Source organism: Crocuta crocuta, unplaced genomic scaffold (assembly GCF_008692635.1).
Source record: "Crocuta crocuta isolate KB4526 unplaced genomic scaffold, BGI_CrCroc_1.0 scaffold14, whole genome shotgun sequence".
Classification (NCBI taxonomy): domain Eukaryota; kingdom Metazoa; phylum Chordata; class Mammalia; order Carnivora; family Hyaenidae; genus Crocuta; species Crocuta crocuta.
Window position 1 is genome coordinate 2362331 of NW_027530209.1, and position 17435 is coordinate 2379765.

Sequence of the window (17435 nt, forward strand, 5' to 3'; positions counted from 1 at the left end):
AGTAACAGCTACACAACAACAACAAATTATAAACTGAATCTACATTCATATGCCTAGTGACTTGTCAATATATCTAGATAAAAATATGAATTAAAGTGCTTGGACTAAGCCTAGTACCCTATGAAATTTAACACTGAATTCTTGTGTATTTATGAAATAAATAATAATAATACAGGGTATTAAATAATACAGGGTAAAAGCCTTTAGATCACTATTAATCTTTATAAAGATCACAACTCACATATTCAATTGATTATTTCTTTAGTCTTTCTTTCTTTCTTATGGCCATTAGCATGTTTGGTCTTCATGTGAAATAGAATCACACACATTTTCTTTTGGGGAAAAAAAGGCAAGATTTACTAAGCATCTTTTATAAGCAAAACACTGTCATAGGAGTCTTAAAGTACACAAAGATAGGTAATACAGAATTTTTGTCCTCAAGGGATTTACCATCTACTAGTGCCAAAAGAATGTGTACTAAGAACTATGATACAATGCTGAAAACATTAAGTACTGAAACAAAAATACCAAAAAAAGTTTTAGGAGATTAGAAGATAGAGTTTTGCTATTTACTGGAAGAATTAATCAAGAAAGAGTAGATACAAAAGTACTGAAGCTGTTGAAAAAGACATTTTAGGATTTGGCCATATGGAAAAAGGAAAACATTTAGGCCAAATGAATAGTGAAAGCCAAAATAACTTCAGGCCACATTTAGATTATAACACTCAAGTCAAATATGACTGGATCATAGGCTACATGGTAGAGAATATTGAGATGGAAGGTAGGAAAGATATATTCAAGGCAGATTTCACACAGTTTTAAACTCTAGGTTAAAGAGAGGTCAATGGGCAAACAGTAATGATTTTGACAGTGGCAATAATATGGTCAAAGTTGTGTTTTATAAATAACTGACAATTAAAAGAGACGAGGCAAGACTATGAGATTGCTATAAACAGCTAAAGGTAATGAGAATGGATACAATAGGTCAGGGTTCTGATATGGTAAAAAGAACAGAATAAACAGGATTTAGCAACTAACTGGATATAGAAGAGAGAAAGAATTAAGAATAATGAAATCATAAAATTTGTTTTCAGCACACTCAACAAATCTTGCCTCCTTCCTTTTACTCTCCGTCCTACCCCAAGCTAGAGGCAAAATAGCTAGCATTTATTGAGAACTAAGTATGGTGCAAGTCAACTGTTGTGAATATATTATCTTACTGATTCCTTACCCTTAGAGGTAACTACTGCTAGTATTCCCATTTTACTGATGAGGAAACACGCTTGGAGTGGTTGATCAAATTAACCAAAGTCTCAGGGTACATGACTGGATGTCAGTCAATGTCAGATAATCATAAAAGTGTTACTGATAATAGTTTATGATGGAATCTCCCATAAGGAGATTTTTAATGTTTGTGGGAGAGAGACAGAGAGCAAGCAGGGGAAGGGCAGAGAGAGGGAGACACAGAACCCGAAGCAGGCATCAGTCTCTAAACTGTCAGAACAGAGCCCAACGCAGGGCTCTACCTCACGGACCAGGAGATCATGACCTGAGCGAAGTCGGACACGTAACTGACTGAGCCACCCAGGTACCCTGGGGTAAAAAACAAACAAAACAAACCAACCCTCAAAGATAAAAAAGATCTTCAGAATACAATGGAATGGATTCACAAGAAGGCACAGCAAGTAACAAGGTAGATACACTGAGTAGAAAACTGCCTGGGGCACCTGGGTGGCTCGGCTGGTTAGGCAACCGGCTTTGGCTCAGGTCATGGTCTCACGGTCGGTGGGTTTGAGCCCGGTGTCCGGGCTCTGTGCTGACAGCTAGCTCAAAGCCTGGAGGCTGTTTCAGATTCTGCGTCTCCCTCTCTCTCTGACCCTCCCCTGCTCACGCTGCCTCTCTCTCTCAGAAATAAAACATTTAAAAAAATTAAAAAAAGAAAACTGCTTAATCATGAATTCAGTTCGCTAAAGGAAAGAGATTTCCTCCTGTACTCATACAGGTTTTTGCCCTACTGCCCAAAGACCAACATTCTCAGCTGCTATCCTTTAAGGTACAATGTGTCTCAGACTAGCTTATATAGACTTGTAGCCAACTTAATAAACTCCCTAAAGATAGTGATCATGTATTATTCTCTGAATCCCCTGAAAAAGAGCAGGCACTGAATGAATGAGTGAACAAATAAACTCAGCTGGGCTGCTTCCATCTAGTCCTCCCTGGCATAGTGTGACCAACACCCTCACACAATTCAAGGCCCACGTTTGGAACAACTTCTGACTCTTTAATCCCTTTCCAGATTTTGACTTTAATAACGTCTTCAGGATTATCCCTCAATACGCTCAATTTGTGAAGACCATGAAAAAACAAATGGCTAGCCCTATTTATGTAACAAAAGGCTTTCCTCCTAAATCCCAGGACATTTCCAAAGGTTCCCTAACCCACTGACTTCTCCGTCAGTTGTCAAGGAAAGGCTTTACTTTCCATGGGAGCCAACAGTACCCATGTTCAATCATGAGAATTCTCCTTTGACAGACTATCCAGTAGGCTGTGCAAAGGATCTGAAAGATAGAGCCAAGTTCCCAATGTTCTCAGCTTTAATTTGTATATAACTTTCCCAGAGAAACAACACAACAAATAGCAGGCTCCCAGACAGCCTTGCAGAAGCAGTCTATTTAACCACAGTGCAGAATATTACACAGTAGCAAATACATTTTATGTTTCATTATAAATGTACCATATTTACGCTGTATAAGAGACTAAAGAGATGTTTATGACTAATTCTGGTTAACGCCATTTCAATATCCATTACAGGAGGACACATTATCATTAATATCTTCCAAGTATTAAGCAGAGCAATAAACTGCTGGGAACCAAACTACTGAGAGTAGAAAGCAAACAAACATAATTAACGTCTACTTCTATAACTACTTCTATAACTACAAAGATAAAACAAAAACAAGTCATTAGGATTTGGGATGCAGTTTGCTTTTAAGATAAAAAACAAACTACGAAACTTTTTAAACTTTGGATAACTTCACACTAGCCCAGCGAATATTTAAGAAAATACAGTTTTAAAAAATATAGTTTAAAAATATACTGTAGTTCAATCTTAATATATGAACACTGCCACCTCCTTAATTTAGGGTGCAGAGCACATTTTGATAGCATTTAGTTGAAAAGAATAGAACTAAAATAATCTGGTGTGTCTCACTCATCAAAGGTGCCAAATCTGAATTTGTTCTTCACATCAAACAGAAATTAAATTTTATTCTTTTTAGACACATGCCATCGACATGTGTAGACACACCCTATTTAAAACAAATTTGATGTATGCAAATGCAGGTTTACACAAAGAAACAAATTATGGGCTGATTATTCACTTCACAAAAGGATTCACAAAAGAATTCCCCTTAATAGTAAGTTTGCCAGTATACTTAAAATATAGTTACATTTAAAAAAAAATCAATTTATAAACAACTTTTCAAAAATATAGTATAAAAGTAGTTATGAAAATATCAAGCTTCAGAAACTCTTTTTTTAATGTTTTATTTATTTCTGAGAGGAGACAGCATGAGCAGCAGAGGGTCAGAGAGAGAGGGAGACACAGAATCTGAAACAGGCTCCAGGCTCTGAGCTAGCTGTCAGCACAGAGTCCGATGCGGGGCTCGAACCCATGAACCGTGAGATCATGACCTGAGCTGAAGTAGGACGCTTAACCGACTGAGCCACCCAGGTGCCCCAAAGCTTCAGAAATTTCTATCACTACAATCTTGGTCTCCAAAGCTTGATAAATCTAGAAAGTGAAACTCAGATTAAATACAATAGCTGAAAATGGCATAGAAGTATAGTTTTTAAGTAGTTCTTAAATATATACTTTTGTAACTATCCTAATAATAATTAAACTACCAAATTCTTCTTTAAAATTATATACAGAGGCTGGCATAGTGAATATGGGTAAAGGTGACCCTAGCAACCAGAGCAAAGAGTCTATCTGCCTTCTTTATGCAGATAAGGCCAGAAATCTGTATAAAAGAAGAAAAATCCAGAGATTCCAATCAGCACTGCAGTGTCGGCTGTTTTTCCTTTGAGTGTTCTAAGTGCCCTCAGATATAGAAGACAATATCTTGGGAAAGGAAATCCAAATTTGATGATCCAAATATGGAGCATTTTGGACTAACTCAGGGAAGCAGGCATTACTGGCTAGTTTCTTGTTTTCTGTTCCTATTGCCACCCTAAGATAAAGCCCAAAGCCCTAGCATCTCTGCTGAAGACAAAACAGGTGTGGAGTAATCTGACAATAAGGTAGTGAGGCTAAATAAAGAAAAAGGATTTAGCCAGCAGGGAAAACTTGATGGTACAAAGGAGAGTGCTTGTTGCCTGAAAAAGAAAAAAAGAGGAAGAGGATGACAGATAGGAGGGGAGATGGGGGGGAGGGGGTTTGAGGATGAGAGGTGGATAGAGAAAACTGAATATCTATTTCCACGTGAATTCCAGAGTAAAGAAAACATGGTTATAAACCTCTTTGAGGTGTCTCTCCCCTCATTAGATTTATTTACAAAATGAGAATAGAATCAAACTGCACTTTCTAAAAGCATCCTAGAAGTCTTAAGTGATTTACATGAATGAAGTAGCCAAGGGTGTTAGAGCACTCAGACACTATCTTCAAAGTCATACAGGTTTTCAAATTTTTTAAAACAAGAAGTTTTTCTCACTCTGCACATCTTGCTCTTAGCCTTGTAAAAGGCTTAATTTAAAGATGTCCGTGATATTTTTTATAAGCTGTATTAACTGGGTCATTGGCTAGAAATCCTGAGTTATCAACCGTATATATCCATTGCTTATGAAATGAATGAGTAACATACACAAACTATCAAGGCCCATGCTGGGAAGTGTAGGCCCATGCTGGGAAGTGTGAGGTAGTGAACAAAGGCCTTTTCGAGGAGTCATGTTTGGAATATGTGGTATGAAACTAGGCCCACTCATGCTCCATGCTGATGTTGCTGTAGTTGTTTTTGGATAAATGTATGTTATGTATTTGCCATGCCATCCACCCCCAGTATTAGTTTGGAAGGGGGAAAGTTTCTATGAGAAGAGTATGTATTTTTTAATGCAACGGGATAGTTTTTAAACAAGCTATAGATCTCCTTCCCTTCAGCAAAATGAAGAGTCACTGCATCAAAGTCCGGAAACCTTTGTTAAACATACAATATGCAATATTCTTTATTTTTTTTATTTATTTATAATGTTAAACATACAATATGCAATATTCTGCTATTTTTTATTTACTTATAACAATGAAATCTTTTTGAAAGAAGATAAAACATTTTTGTGTGTATTTAAAATCTATTCAAATAAACTATAAATACTTAATGTTTGAGAGCATAGAAGTCAAAATGCAGTTTATTTTGGAAAGGCTTCCAAGCTCTAGTGATTCAGGAGTTGAGAAGAGCAAAAACTTGTAAATAAGATAAATATGATCCTCCCTTGGGAAACAAGCTAATTAAATCAACACGCAACGGGAAATATCTGAATTCTCTCAGGCCCAGATGACAAATTAGGTTGCTGAAACTATTTACACATTAATAGCAATAATAATAATAAAGCTTTGACAGAGAAAGTGCTTACAATGAAAATAATAAAATAATAAACTATTCAGAAGGGGCAAAGTTGCAGATATGTGTTCAGCACTTTCCAGGAAGAAAAAGCAGTGAAGCAGTAAAACCCATGATGTTTTCTGCTGCAGATACAGCGAGGTCTGATGAAAAATCTCTCATGCCTACCCACGTCCCATTATTTTAATTCTATGTTTACCAGACAACCTTCTAAATACTAATTAAGTTTCCCAGAAAGCTTAATAGGGGTCCATAATCCCTCACTTCTAATTCTGATGTCAAAAAAGTTTCAAAAGAAAAAAAAAAAGCTCTTTCAGAACTTATCTGGCAACAAATCTTAACGTAAATGAACATGAACTCTTTATTTATTCCATTAAATATTAACAGTCAAATATTTTACTACAGAAATATTAACATATTTCATTACAAGTGCAACCCCAGATTCTACTGGGGTATTTCGTAAAATTCAGTCATAGTTATTACCTTCCTAAAAATCTAAAAACTTCTGAATTGAGACACATCTGTAGAAGAGTTCCCTGGATCTAAATATAAATATTCTGACTCCTGGAAAAGAAGAGCCTCCTTCACCAGCCCCTATTCCCCCACCCACAGAAATGGTGTTCTGGTCTATACTTCAATCATCATTTTGATGTATACTTCGATATTTATAAATTTAGTCAGTGTGAGTCTGATGCCAACATCTGATCATTTCTGGGTATAGTGGTGTATTGGTACATAAAGTCCAATTCCAGACCTACAAGATCACCAGGAATTATTATCACAACCTTGGGTGGCACATACCTACCTGGAATCTCTGTCCTAAAACTACTGGCTTCCAAGCAACCACCACGTCCACCCACTCACCAGTCTTCATCCTCTCTGACTGCCCTACTAGAGGACAGACCAGTAGTTAACCAATCTCCCCTCCCAGTCCTGCCTGTCAGCCTGATACAACTTCTACAATACTTAGAAAAAAGAAAAAAGAAAGAAGAAAATGTGAAAAATTAAAATACAATAGATTTTTAACAGTTATCAAGTAGCAGCTTAATTTCAATCAAATTAAGTTACTGGAGAATCAATGAATATTTAAGTACGACCTCTAGGAAATCTAAGCAGGAGAAGATTCTTCATGTTGTTTAAAAAAACTTTATGCCAGAAAATGGTCCTGATGATTCTTTTCTGATCTCAGTTTAGAGCACTAAAGATTCTAAAATAGGTCTTCTAATGGTTAGTAACTAAAGTTTAATTTTGAGCGTACACATTTTTTTCAGCAATACTTCATAGTTTTCAGTGTATATGTTTGTACATCCTTTGTCTGACTTATCCCTGAGTATTTAATATTTTTGGTGGTAAGTTAATTTTTAAATATTAATTTCCAAGTTTGCTTTTGCTAGTATATAAAAATACTTAATTTTTGTATCTTGATCATGTATCATACAACCTTGTTAAACTAACTTACTTATTCTAGATTTTTTTATAGATTCCATCAGAGTTTCTACACACATAATCATATTGTCTATGAATAAAGACAGTTTTCTTTCTTTCTTTCCAATCCAGATACCTTTTATTTCTTCTATCTTATTTCAGCGGCCATTTACAATGTTAAACAGATGTCTATGTGTTTTTTCATTGCACTTACGAAACTCAGTAAGAAATCACAAAATATACAGCTGACATTTTTATTAAACATCAAGAAGTTTAAGTTTAACCTACAAAATTTAAAGGACAAAATTAGGAAATATATTTAGAAGGTGCTGGTATTTAACTCATTAAAGGTGTTTGCTTGAAGTGCTTTATGATACAAGACTGGTAACAAAAATATTGAGTATATCCAACTGAATTTTTTAAAGTTACATTTATTGGCTTTCTTGTAACTACTAAAGTAGCTGTGATCTTTGCGGAGAATCTGGAAAACAGGAAGTTCAAGGAAGAAAATTACAATCATCCATGTCACCCAAAGATAAACACGGTTTCTGTTTACTTATAACATGAACAGGTTTCCATGCCATTAATTCTTCTGAAATGCTATTGCTAGCTGCATACTAACCCATCCGTCATACGGCTGCACTACCATTTCATTCTTCCTCCACCACTGGATATCTACATGGCTTTAGATTTTTCATTATTACCATATACATGCAGCATAATTAACAGCCTTGTATGTAAATCATAGAATGATCTCTGATTAAAGTCACTTTTAACCATTCTTTTATTAAAGCTGTTAGTGTTTTCACTATCCAAGCTAGTGTTTTATATTAATGCTATTAATCATATACCGCATTAATTCCAAATATATTCCATTTGTCTTTTTAACTTTCTAAAATTCAGAAGTTATTAACTTTATATTAATTGTAACTGTATTACAAAAACAAGTACAATGTGCCATTTCCAACTACATGGATGGAACTAGAGGGTATTATGCTAAGTAAAATTAGTCAGAGAAAGACAAATATCATATGACTTCACTCATATGAGGAATTTAAGATATAAAACAGATGAACATAAGGGAAAGGAAGCAAAAATAATATAAAAACAGGGAGGGGGACAAAACATAAGTGTCTTAAATATAGAGAACAAACAGCCGGTTGCTGGAGGGGTTGGAGGGAGGGGGATGTGCTAAATGGGTAAGGGGCATCAAGGAATCTACTCCTTAAGCCGTTGTTGCACTGTATGCTAACTTGGATGTAAATTTAAAAATAAATTAAAAAAAATAAAATCTTAAAAAAACCAGAATGATTTTTTACCCATTCTATTTACTATAAAAACATTTCACCCTAAAACCAATAGAAAAAATTAGAGAGAAAAACCAGTGTTACCATAAAAGTGTAAAATAGATTAAGCCAATTTGATATAGTTTTAACTCATCTAATATAAGCATATCTTAGAGGTAAAAAAAAAAGTATTGGTCCATTCCTGTCTTCAAGGATAAAATACTATTTTCTTACTGAGACTACCGAGGCCTAAATAAACCTTCCAAAAATTATACAGAAATGTATGTGCCCAACTTTAACAATAGCTAACAGTTTTATCATGGCAACTTACATTCTCATTACTGAAAAAAAAATTTGAGAAAGAAACTTGCGACAATTAGCATCTTGGGCTAATAAACATATGAATAAATCATTATTTAAGTAATAGTTAAACTTTTACTTATTATACTAGAGGTGTAGAAGATAAGAATATGATTAAGAAGCCGCTCTCTCCCTTAGGAAAAATACAAAAACTGGAAGAAGAATCAAATACAAAAATTATTGCAAGCAGACAAGCAAAATTCAAAGCAAACACTATAAACATTTATATTGCAAATGTTTTTTTGTTGCATAATGTTTTTTCGGAACATTAATTTCATGAGGTAAGAGGGCAAGATTTTTGTCCTGTCTAGCTGTGTGATACCAAATAAGTCATTTTACCTCTTTAAGCCTCAGTTACTTTTTCTTTTAAAATGAAAAAACAGAGGTTCCAGGTTAAGATGGCAGACTGGAGAAATCATAGCACCAGAGTATTTCTTATTTCCTCCCCTTGAAAACCTCCTTGAACTGATGGTAAAGAATTTCTAAAAGGAGTAATCCATAATGACTAAGAGAACAATGGAGCCATTAGCAGCCAAGAGATTTCAATACATTTCTCAAGACAGAAAGCAGGTAGAAGACTATGGCTCATAAAACAGTGCAGATAGAGGGAGCCAAAGCTTAGAATACACAACTGAGAATATAGCTGAAGATAAAGCCAAACTACCAGGACCAACTCAACACAAATACCAGGTGGATAAGGAAATTAGGAATGAGAAGCAAATCTAAGGGAGATTAATTGAAACTCTGTAGCCCTAAAAGTAAGTTTCCAATCAACAAGCCTATATATACGCAGAGTTCTGTTTCTTACTGCTTTATTTGTAAATAAGGACAGATGACCAAAATTCACAAGACATTTGAGACATAATGAAATAAAATGAAAAACATTCATTAAAGAGATATAAATAAGGAATAAAAAGTATTGCTTTTTATTATAAGCCCTGTTCTACTAATGAATTTTTAACTATGTGCGTCCATTACCTTGACTTTATTTTAAAGTGCATTAACTGAAAATTAAAAATGAATTTATTTTAGCAATCTGACGCTCCCTTTCAATTCTAACACTGTGTAAAATTTCAGACATTTGTTCTTCTTAAGCAAGTGTAAAATAGCTTTTCAAAAAAAAAACCAGTATGTTAAACCAGTAAACCTATGCACATACAATCCTTATCTTCTTAAATTCTGTGCAAACACTTATCTCAAAATTTTAAGACTGTGTTATATATACATGCACACATACAAATCTATTTTCTTTATTTTTTTAGGGTGACTGGCTCAGTCAGTAAAGCATATGACTCTTGATCTCAAGGTCATGAGCACAAGCTCCACGTTGGGTGTAGAGATGGATTTTAGAACCATAACCACTAGCATATTAATATTATTATACTACCACCATTATTTTAAATCTGTAAATTCAAATAAATTTTAAATCATTTAAATAAAAGAAACATACCTCTATGTTTCAGTAACGTCAATACAAGCAATATGATCAAATTAGGATTTTAAAAATACCTTTAGCTGTTTATAACACAAGCATTGTTATAACACATCTCATGACATCAATAAAAGTTAAATATTCCTAAATAAAAACAATATTTTAAAAGCATTTGGCTACAAAGCCAAATATTTCAGAGAGGAAAAAAAATTTTATGTTCCAAGGATAGACAGTTTTATATCTTGTCCTTTTCTCCCGTTCAACAATTAGATAAGGACCACAATATGTCTAAAATTTTTTTTAAAAAGTAAAGCTTAATGAAGAAAACATACATCACCATCCAATAAACCACCACCATCCAATAAACCATCACAAAAACACTACATTGAGGAACTTGCTGAATAAACAGCACGACTGAGAGGTTCACAAATGACTCCCTCACACTTGATAGATACATCCCCCAACATCTATGATCCATCTATGGAACAGACAGGGAATTCCTTTTCTTCTGCAAGCTCAAACACAAACTACAAATCAGGATGTTCAAAAGCAACCAAATGAGGTCCCCAAATTAGGTAAGAAAGGCATACAATTATAAAAACTGCAAAATACCCATTTAAGCCTAATTATCCCAAGTTAAGGAAACTCTAAATATAGGTGACATGCAACTTAATCATATATTTTATCTGATGATCTACTTCAAAGTCATAAGTAAGACAAAGATACCCCTTGTGAGTTACAAATGGATGGTTACATAAACTCTGAAGCACATCCCCTTTGCAAATACAACAAAATAAAACAAGAAAGCAATGTTACATATAATATCTAGACTATCATACAAATCTAAAGAATTAAGCATAAGAAAGACAAAAGTATGTTCCTTTGCAGAAGTAGCTAGAAACCAACCAAATACAGTAGAAAAGAATAAAACAGTTCTAGCAATACACTCTACTTTCTTTCTCTTAACTTCTAAAAGTTGGTGGTCTTTTTCTGCCTACCTTCCTCCAAGTTATACCCAACCTGGGCACTTTCAACCATACCTTTGAACCACCAACTAACTACAGATAATGAATTCCAATTCTCTATCTCCAGCCACGATCTGTCTCCTGAGTATGAGACACCAGACTGTCCCACCGGAATGCTTAACACAAAATGTCCCATAGTATACTCATTCTTCACCTGCCCTTTCTATAGACCCTAGTCTGGTTACTGGCATCATGTTCAAACCTCTGAGAGTTATCCATTCTATATCCTCCTCTTTTACTAATCTTCCATCAGTCACCAAGTCAAGACCCATTCTACCTTAAAAAGGGTAACACTTGTGGCACCTGCGTGGCTTAGTCGGTTAAGCGTCTGACTTTCACTTAGGTCATGATCTCGCGGTTCGTGGGTTCGAGCCCCGTATCGGGCTCTGTGCTGACTGCCGGCTCAGAGCCTGGAGCCTGTTTCAGTCTGTGACTCCCTCTCTCTCTGACCCTCCCCTGCTCATGCTGTCTCTCTCTCTCCTAGAAATTTAAAAAAAAAAAAAATTTTTTTTAAAAAAAGGGTAACACTTAAATCCACACTCCGGGTTCTCAACGTCTGTCATTGTTCAGGCACATATATATTTGGGATTCCTACATCTCTCCTAATAATTCTCCCTACCTTCAATCTGACTCATCCTTCAATCATTCCTTTATACTGCTGCTAAAGTGATCTTTCTAGAATATAATTTGAATCATTTCACCACTGCTTAAAATCTTTCAGGGATTCCAAATAAAAACCTAAAATCCTTAGGAGAATATCCTGTCTCTTGTCACCTCTCTAACTTTATCTCTTCCTAATCTCTCATATATGACACTAAATTCTAAATACATCACTGCAAATCCTGGAAAAAGACATACCGTTTCTTACCTTAGTACCTCTGCATATGTTAATGCCTCTTTCTAGAAAGTCTTTTTCTTGACATGGTAACTGTGACTTGCTTGCTCAAGACTCAGCTTGGACATTATATGTGGCCTTCAACTTTCTACACTCCCTACTTGCTCTCATCTAATTTAACAGACACTTCATACTGTATTATAATTTTTTTAATGTTTATTTATTTTTGAGAGTGAGCAGGGAAGGGGCAGAGAGAGGGGGGAAACAGAGGATCTGAAGTGGATTCTGTGCTTAGAGCAGTGAGCCTGATGCGGCCTAGAACTCACGAACCGAACCATGAGATCATGACCTGAGCTGAAGTCAGATGCTCAACCAACTGAGCCATCAAGGCGCCCCTATACTGTATTATAATAATCCAATACACGCTACTTAATTTTGGATACCATGAAAGTAAAATGCAATTATTATTCTTTTTTGTGTCCCACAATGCCTAGCACTTTGCCTGGAAATAATAAGTGATCAATAACTATTTATAGAATGTGTAGGCCATTTGGCTTTTTCCAGAAACAAGTACTATAAACATCCCCCAACAGACTCAGAGCAAAGCAGCTACTTAAGAAAAACAAAAGAAACCAGGTAAGAAAACAATAGACATAAACAAATGGGGTTAGAAAAGGAAAAATTAGGGGCGCCTGGGTGGCTTAGTCGGTTAAGCGTCCGACTTAGGTCATGATCTCGTGGTTCGTGGGTTTGGGCCCCGCGTCGGGCTCTGTGCTGACTGCCAGCTCAGAGCCTGGAGCCTGTTTCAGTCTGTGACTCCCTCTCTCTCTGACCCTCCCCTGCTCACGCTGTCTCTCTCTCTCCTAGAAATAAAGAAAACATTTAAAAAAAAAAAAAAGAAAAAAAAGAAAAGGAAAAATTAAACACATGGAATCCGTTTAGAGTGGGTCCCAAGAGCTGTTTTTCACTCTTCATCTCACATTCTGTCACAAGCATGTTTTGCTTGCTATTTAATCTTCCACACTTATTCTGATTTCCCAGAAAATAAGGGGTGAATAGTTCTCACCACAACAGGGCAGGCAGAGAGGGGGGAAAAAAAAAAAAAGAAAGCATGACCTAAATCAGCTATTCTTCAAAACTGAGCAGTTAAAACTTTTTAAATGCAATAATAAGACCCCTGATCTACCCAACCCCAATTCCACTAACAGCTACTTCCTAAAAGATCTGAGGTAAGATTACAATAAACATCTTACCAACCAGATATTGAACATTCTCCCTAACAGATTCCCAGCATCTCTTCCTGAACCTACATTTTTTTCCTCTTATGGTAAGATATTATATAAATTCACTATTTTCTCTGTATGTAAGCATATACATTTTTATCCTTAAGATAAAATGAAATACTTTCCTCTTACCTTCCCCTAAGTGGTCCTTGAACAGAAAAGTTCCCCAGATGAATTCCATCCATCATTTGCCACAGTTTTCCCTGATTACAAATGAAAGGAACTGAGAACTTCCCTTCTAATGCTGGGACCTCTAAAATGCCTGGATCTTTCCCTTCTCTTTTCCCCAGTGGTACCCATACCCAAATTTACCCTTTAGAGTAAAACAAATTCAGGATCCATTCAAGTTCTTAAGTAATTTTAGAAGTATATGAGAGAATATCAAATACCAAAGTCCACAAAAAACAGTAAGTCTACAACTTTATTACTCTCAATTAATTAGCTTGTCATAAACAGAAGTAGCAAGCTAGTAATACTCACGTGTGCCAAATATATAATCATTATTAACCAAAACAACAGAAATCCATGCCATAACTAGTAGCGACAGATATAACAATCATAAATTGGATGTTTCGAGTAACACATAAGAGAAAAACCCAGAAGACTGAAAGATATCACTTGCCAGTATCGCTGTGCTAGCCAAGTTCTGGTCCCCTCCAAGTCATTAGAATCTTCTCTAGCCTTCATCCTTGGAATAGAAAAACTAGCTCTCTTGGCAGAATCCACCCTACCCCCCTTCTAACTCCCAGGCTTGAGAAAGACTGAGCTGCCTTGAAACTGTGAGAATTATTACTTTATCCAAATAGAACACTAGGTTTAAACTAATCTTTACCCAGCTGCTAACTCATTAATTACAGGGTCCTAGCCCCACAGAATACACTTTTATTCATTACAAAAAAATAAATGAAAATACTACATCAATAATAGGGAAGAAGGGACAAGGCTTACCTACAGAAATATTCCAAGATATAAATTCAGAGAGAATGAGAGAAATAGAAAATCACCACAAGAACTCAACTGCAAGATCCATCGATGAATGCTAAACTGGTTGGCAAAGTTTAAGGAGAAATAAAATACTTGTATATCATCAGAGTATGCTCCCAAAAGATACACTAATTTCAAAAGGGAAAATAATAACTTTACAATGGAGAAACTTGGCAGATATCACCTTAATCAAGTGATCACAGTTAATATCACAAACAGTAAGTCATGTTATCACGTGCCCTCTGATATGATGTGTTGAGAAACATCACTATCGTGGTGTCCCTCCCACTAATGCACACCATCAGTCTAATCATGAGGGGAAGAAAAGATCAGGCAAACCCAGACTGAGAGATATTCTACAAAACAACTTACCAGTATTTTTTAAAAGAGTGTCAAACACATGAAAGATAAGAAAAGATTGAAGAACTGTCATAGGCTAGAGAAAAATAAGGAGGCAGGATGACTAAATGCAATGTGGGATCCTGGATTGGATCCTGCAACTGATTAAGAACTTTAGTGGATATACTGGCAAAATGTGAATAAGGCCTGGAGATAACGTTCCTGTAACAATGTTAACTTCCTTATTTTTTAATGTTATATTATTTTTGAGAACTGCACCATGGTTATGTATGATGTTAATTTAACATTAAGGAGAAGATGGATGTAGAATATATGGGAAATCAGCACTGCCTCTGAAAATCTTCTATAAGCCTAAAATTACTTTGACAGGTTTAAAAAAAGGGGGGAGGTGAATTCCTGATACCAAGCCTCCTAGGTTGATCAACACATTTTTTAATTTACCTGGTTGTTTCTACTTTTGTCTCTCCTCCAGCCTATTATCAATTTATTCTGAGTGTCTACGCTTGCTAGAAGGCTTCCAAGTTCTTATACTTTAGGACCTCTCCAAGTGCCCTTATTATCTTCTCAACGCAGAGCTAGAGTCTCCTTCCTGTCCTGCCACAAACTGACCTAGCTTTAAAAAATGTCACTTAAACACCCTAATTTCTTACAGATTCACTGCAATTACCAATTTACAAAGTGCTTATAAATAAATTTACATACACTAATTTAGAGGTGCATAGATACTGCGATTATTTTTGCAGATAAGAAAATAAGACTAGGAAAAATTAAGTGATGTGAAATTTAATAAATTCCAGAACCTAAAGCCGAATCCAGTTCTTCTGGCTCCAAGACCAAGTTACCATATTAAAAGAAAGCAATTTGCATTTAAGATTCAACTTCCCTGCCTCCATGCAGTCTAATTACCTCCAACACACATGATTTTTATAAAAGTTCTAAATTTCACCATTGTCCTAAATAACCGTCTTGCAAGCTACAATCAAGAATTCTGAGATTCAGTGTTCACTCTAACCATAATCTTTATAATTTAAAAAAAACCCGACATCAATCTAGCCATCAACTTTTTAAGCTTTCAAAGAATCACTTACCTCTGCTCTTTTTCTAACACCGCTTCATGCTTTCAAATACATGAGATGACGCTCTAATTTCCAATTCCATGCATTTATTGATATTTGCAAATCATAACTAAGGGCAATTCGGCAAAACTCTAAATATCTAAATGCCCTCACTCTAAAAAGGGATGGGTAGGCAAAGAGCTAATCCCTAACGCTGTGTCTGAGATTTAATGCAATGATACAGGGCAAGGCAACAAACTAACGGAACTTGAAATTCCCGAGAAACCAACTTCCACCTGACTTTGAGCAGTTTTCTCCTCCACCGCTTGCAGTCGTATCTGATATCTGTATCAGTCAACTGAGAACATTATTGAGACCCACGGAAGAGCACGGGAATTTAAAAAACCGTATGGAAACAAGCCTCTAAGTCTGAAAACTCGGTTACGAGAAAATCATTAATTTACCGATAGGCGCTTGCTACGTGCAAGGCACTGGAGAGGCAGAAAGCTGCTTGACGGTGATTTATTCAGTTCTGTAACCTCCCATCCTCACCCCTCCAGAGCCTGGCACGAGTTCAAGACCAACTGTTTTGGAGACGCTGATGTAACGAGATCTGCTCCCGCCAGGAACCGGTGGCAGAAATAGACGTGCACGGGATGTAACTTTGGGAAGTACTGTTTGAACAGCTTCGTGCTGTTGAATTCAAACGGAACAGGCTGCCGCTGTTTGACCCTGCGTGGAGCCCGGGGGAAACCAGCAGAGACAGGCGGTCTCGCACAGGGACAAACGGGACACCTTTGAGGGTCTGGGGCAAAGAAAAGGTGGCATTCACTTGCCTCCCATTCCTGCAAGAAACGCCGGGCCTCGTCAGAACCAACGGTCTTATGTCTCCTAAACTCGTCCTTCACGTATTGGTCACCAAGGGCTTTGAGGTCTGGGGGCAGACCCCGGTGCAGCAGCAAGATGCGCCGATACAAGGCGCGGACCCGCGAGACGTGCCCGGCGGGCATAGCAGCGAGCGTGGACCGCACACCGCGCCTGCGCCAAAGGACGACGCGTACCCACCCCGCTCAGAAGCGGGGTCTCAGTGAACCGGAACACGGGCGGAAGAGGGCACCCCACCTTCATCCGGTTTGGTCCGCTCTAAAATCAGGACCTTCCGGAAACCCGAGCTGCTGTGGCGGACGGGGGAAATGGGCGGTCCTTCCCTGGAGGGGGCGTGGCCTTAGTGGAGCTACGCCTGAGGTGCGGCTACTGAAGTCCGGGGAATGGCAAACAGCTGGAGTTCTGGCGTGTGCCGTTCGTCACCCCTCAGTCACGCCGCATTCTCTTTTCCATTCCTCTTACCCTCCTGGTACAGGTCTGAGAAAGCCTTTTTCAAAATCAGCCTCCTCCAGGAAGCCTTCCGTGCTTGGTTTGACCTACCTCAGGTGTCTTTGAGTGTTTCTCTTCTCCGAGAGGGATCGGAGGGGAATTAGGATTGATCTGTACATTCACGAGATCACCTACCCACATACTTTGCACAGCGCTGTGCTCGCAATTTGTACCCTCAATGTGTAGCCTCTTTCATGGAACTCAAGTGAGCCCGAAGCCAGCAGGTTTCATTAGCTCCAGTCAAATTGGCTGAAGAATCACAGAGAAACATTTTGAGTGTGTTGTTTCCAGGGCCACGATCCTGGAGATACTGAATAAACAGTCGGAGATGAAAACGTAAAACCAGGACGTTTAAAAATCTCCACCTTTTGCAAAGATGCTGCTGAGAATGTGACTGGTTTCCA

At 37.1% G+C, this 17435-nt stretch overlaps 1 protein-coding gene across 1 annotated transcript in view; it reads right to left on the minus strand.

The window, feature by feature from the left end:
* Positions 1-16806, minus strand: part of SDHAF3 (succinate dehydrogenase complex assembly factor 3) — a 65994-nt gene extending 49188 nt beyond the window's left edge. Inside the window, exon 1 of the mRNA XM_077765360.1 lies at positions 16494-16806. Within this exon, the coding sequence (XP_077621486.1) occupies positions 16494-16667 (174 nt within the window). The 5' untranslated portion in view covers positions 16668-16806. The remainder of the gene's footprint in view (positions 1-16493) is intronic.
* Positions 16807-17435: the final 629 nt, after the last annotated feature.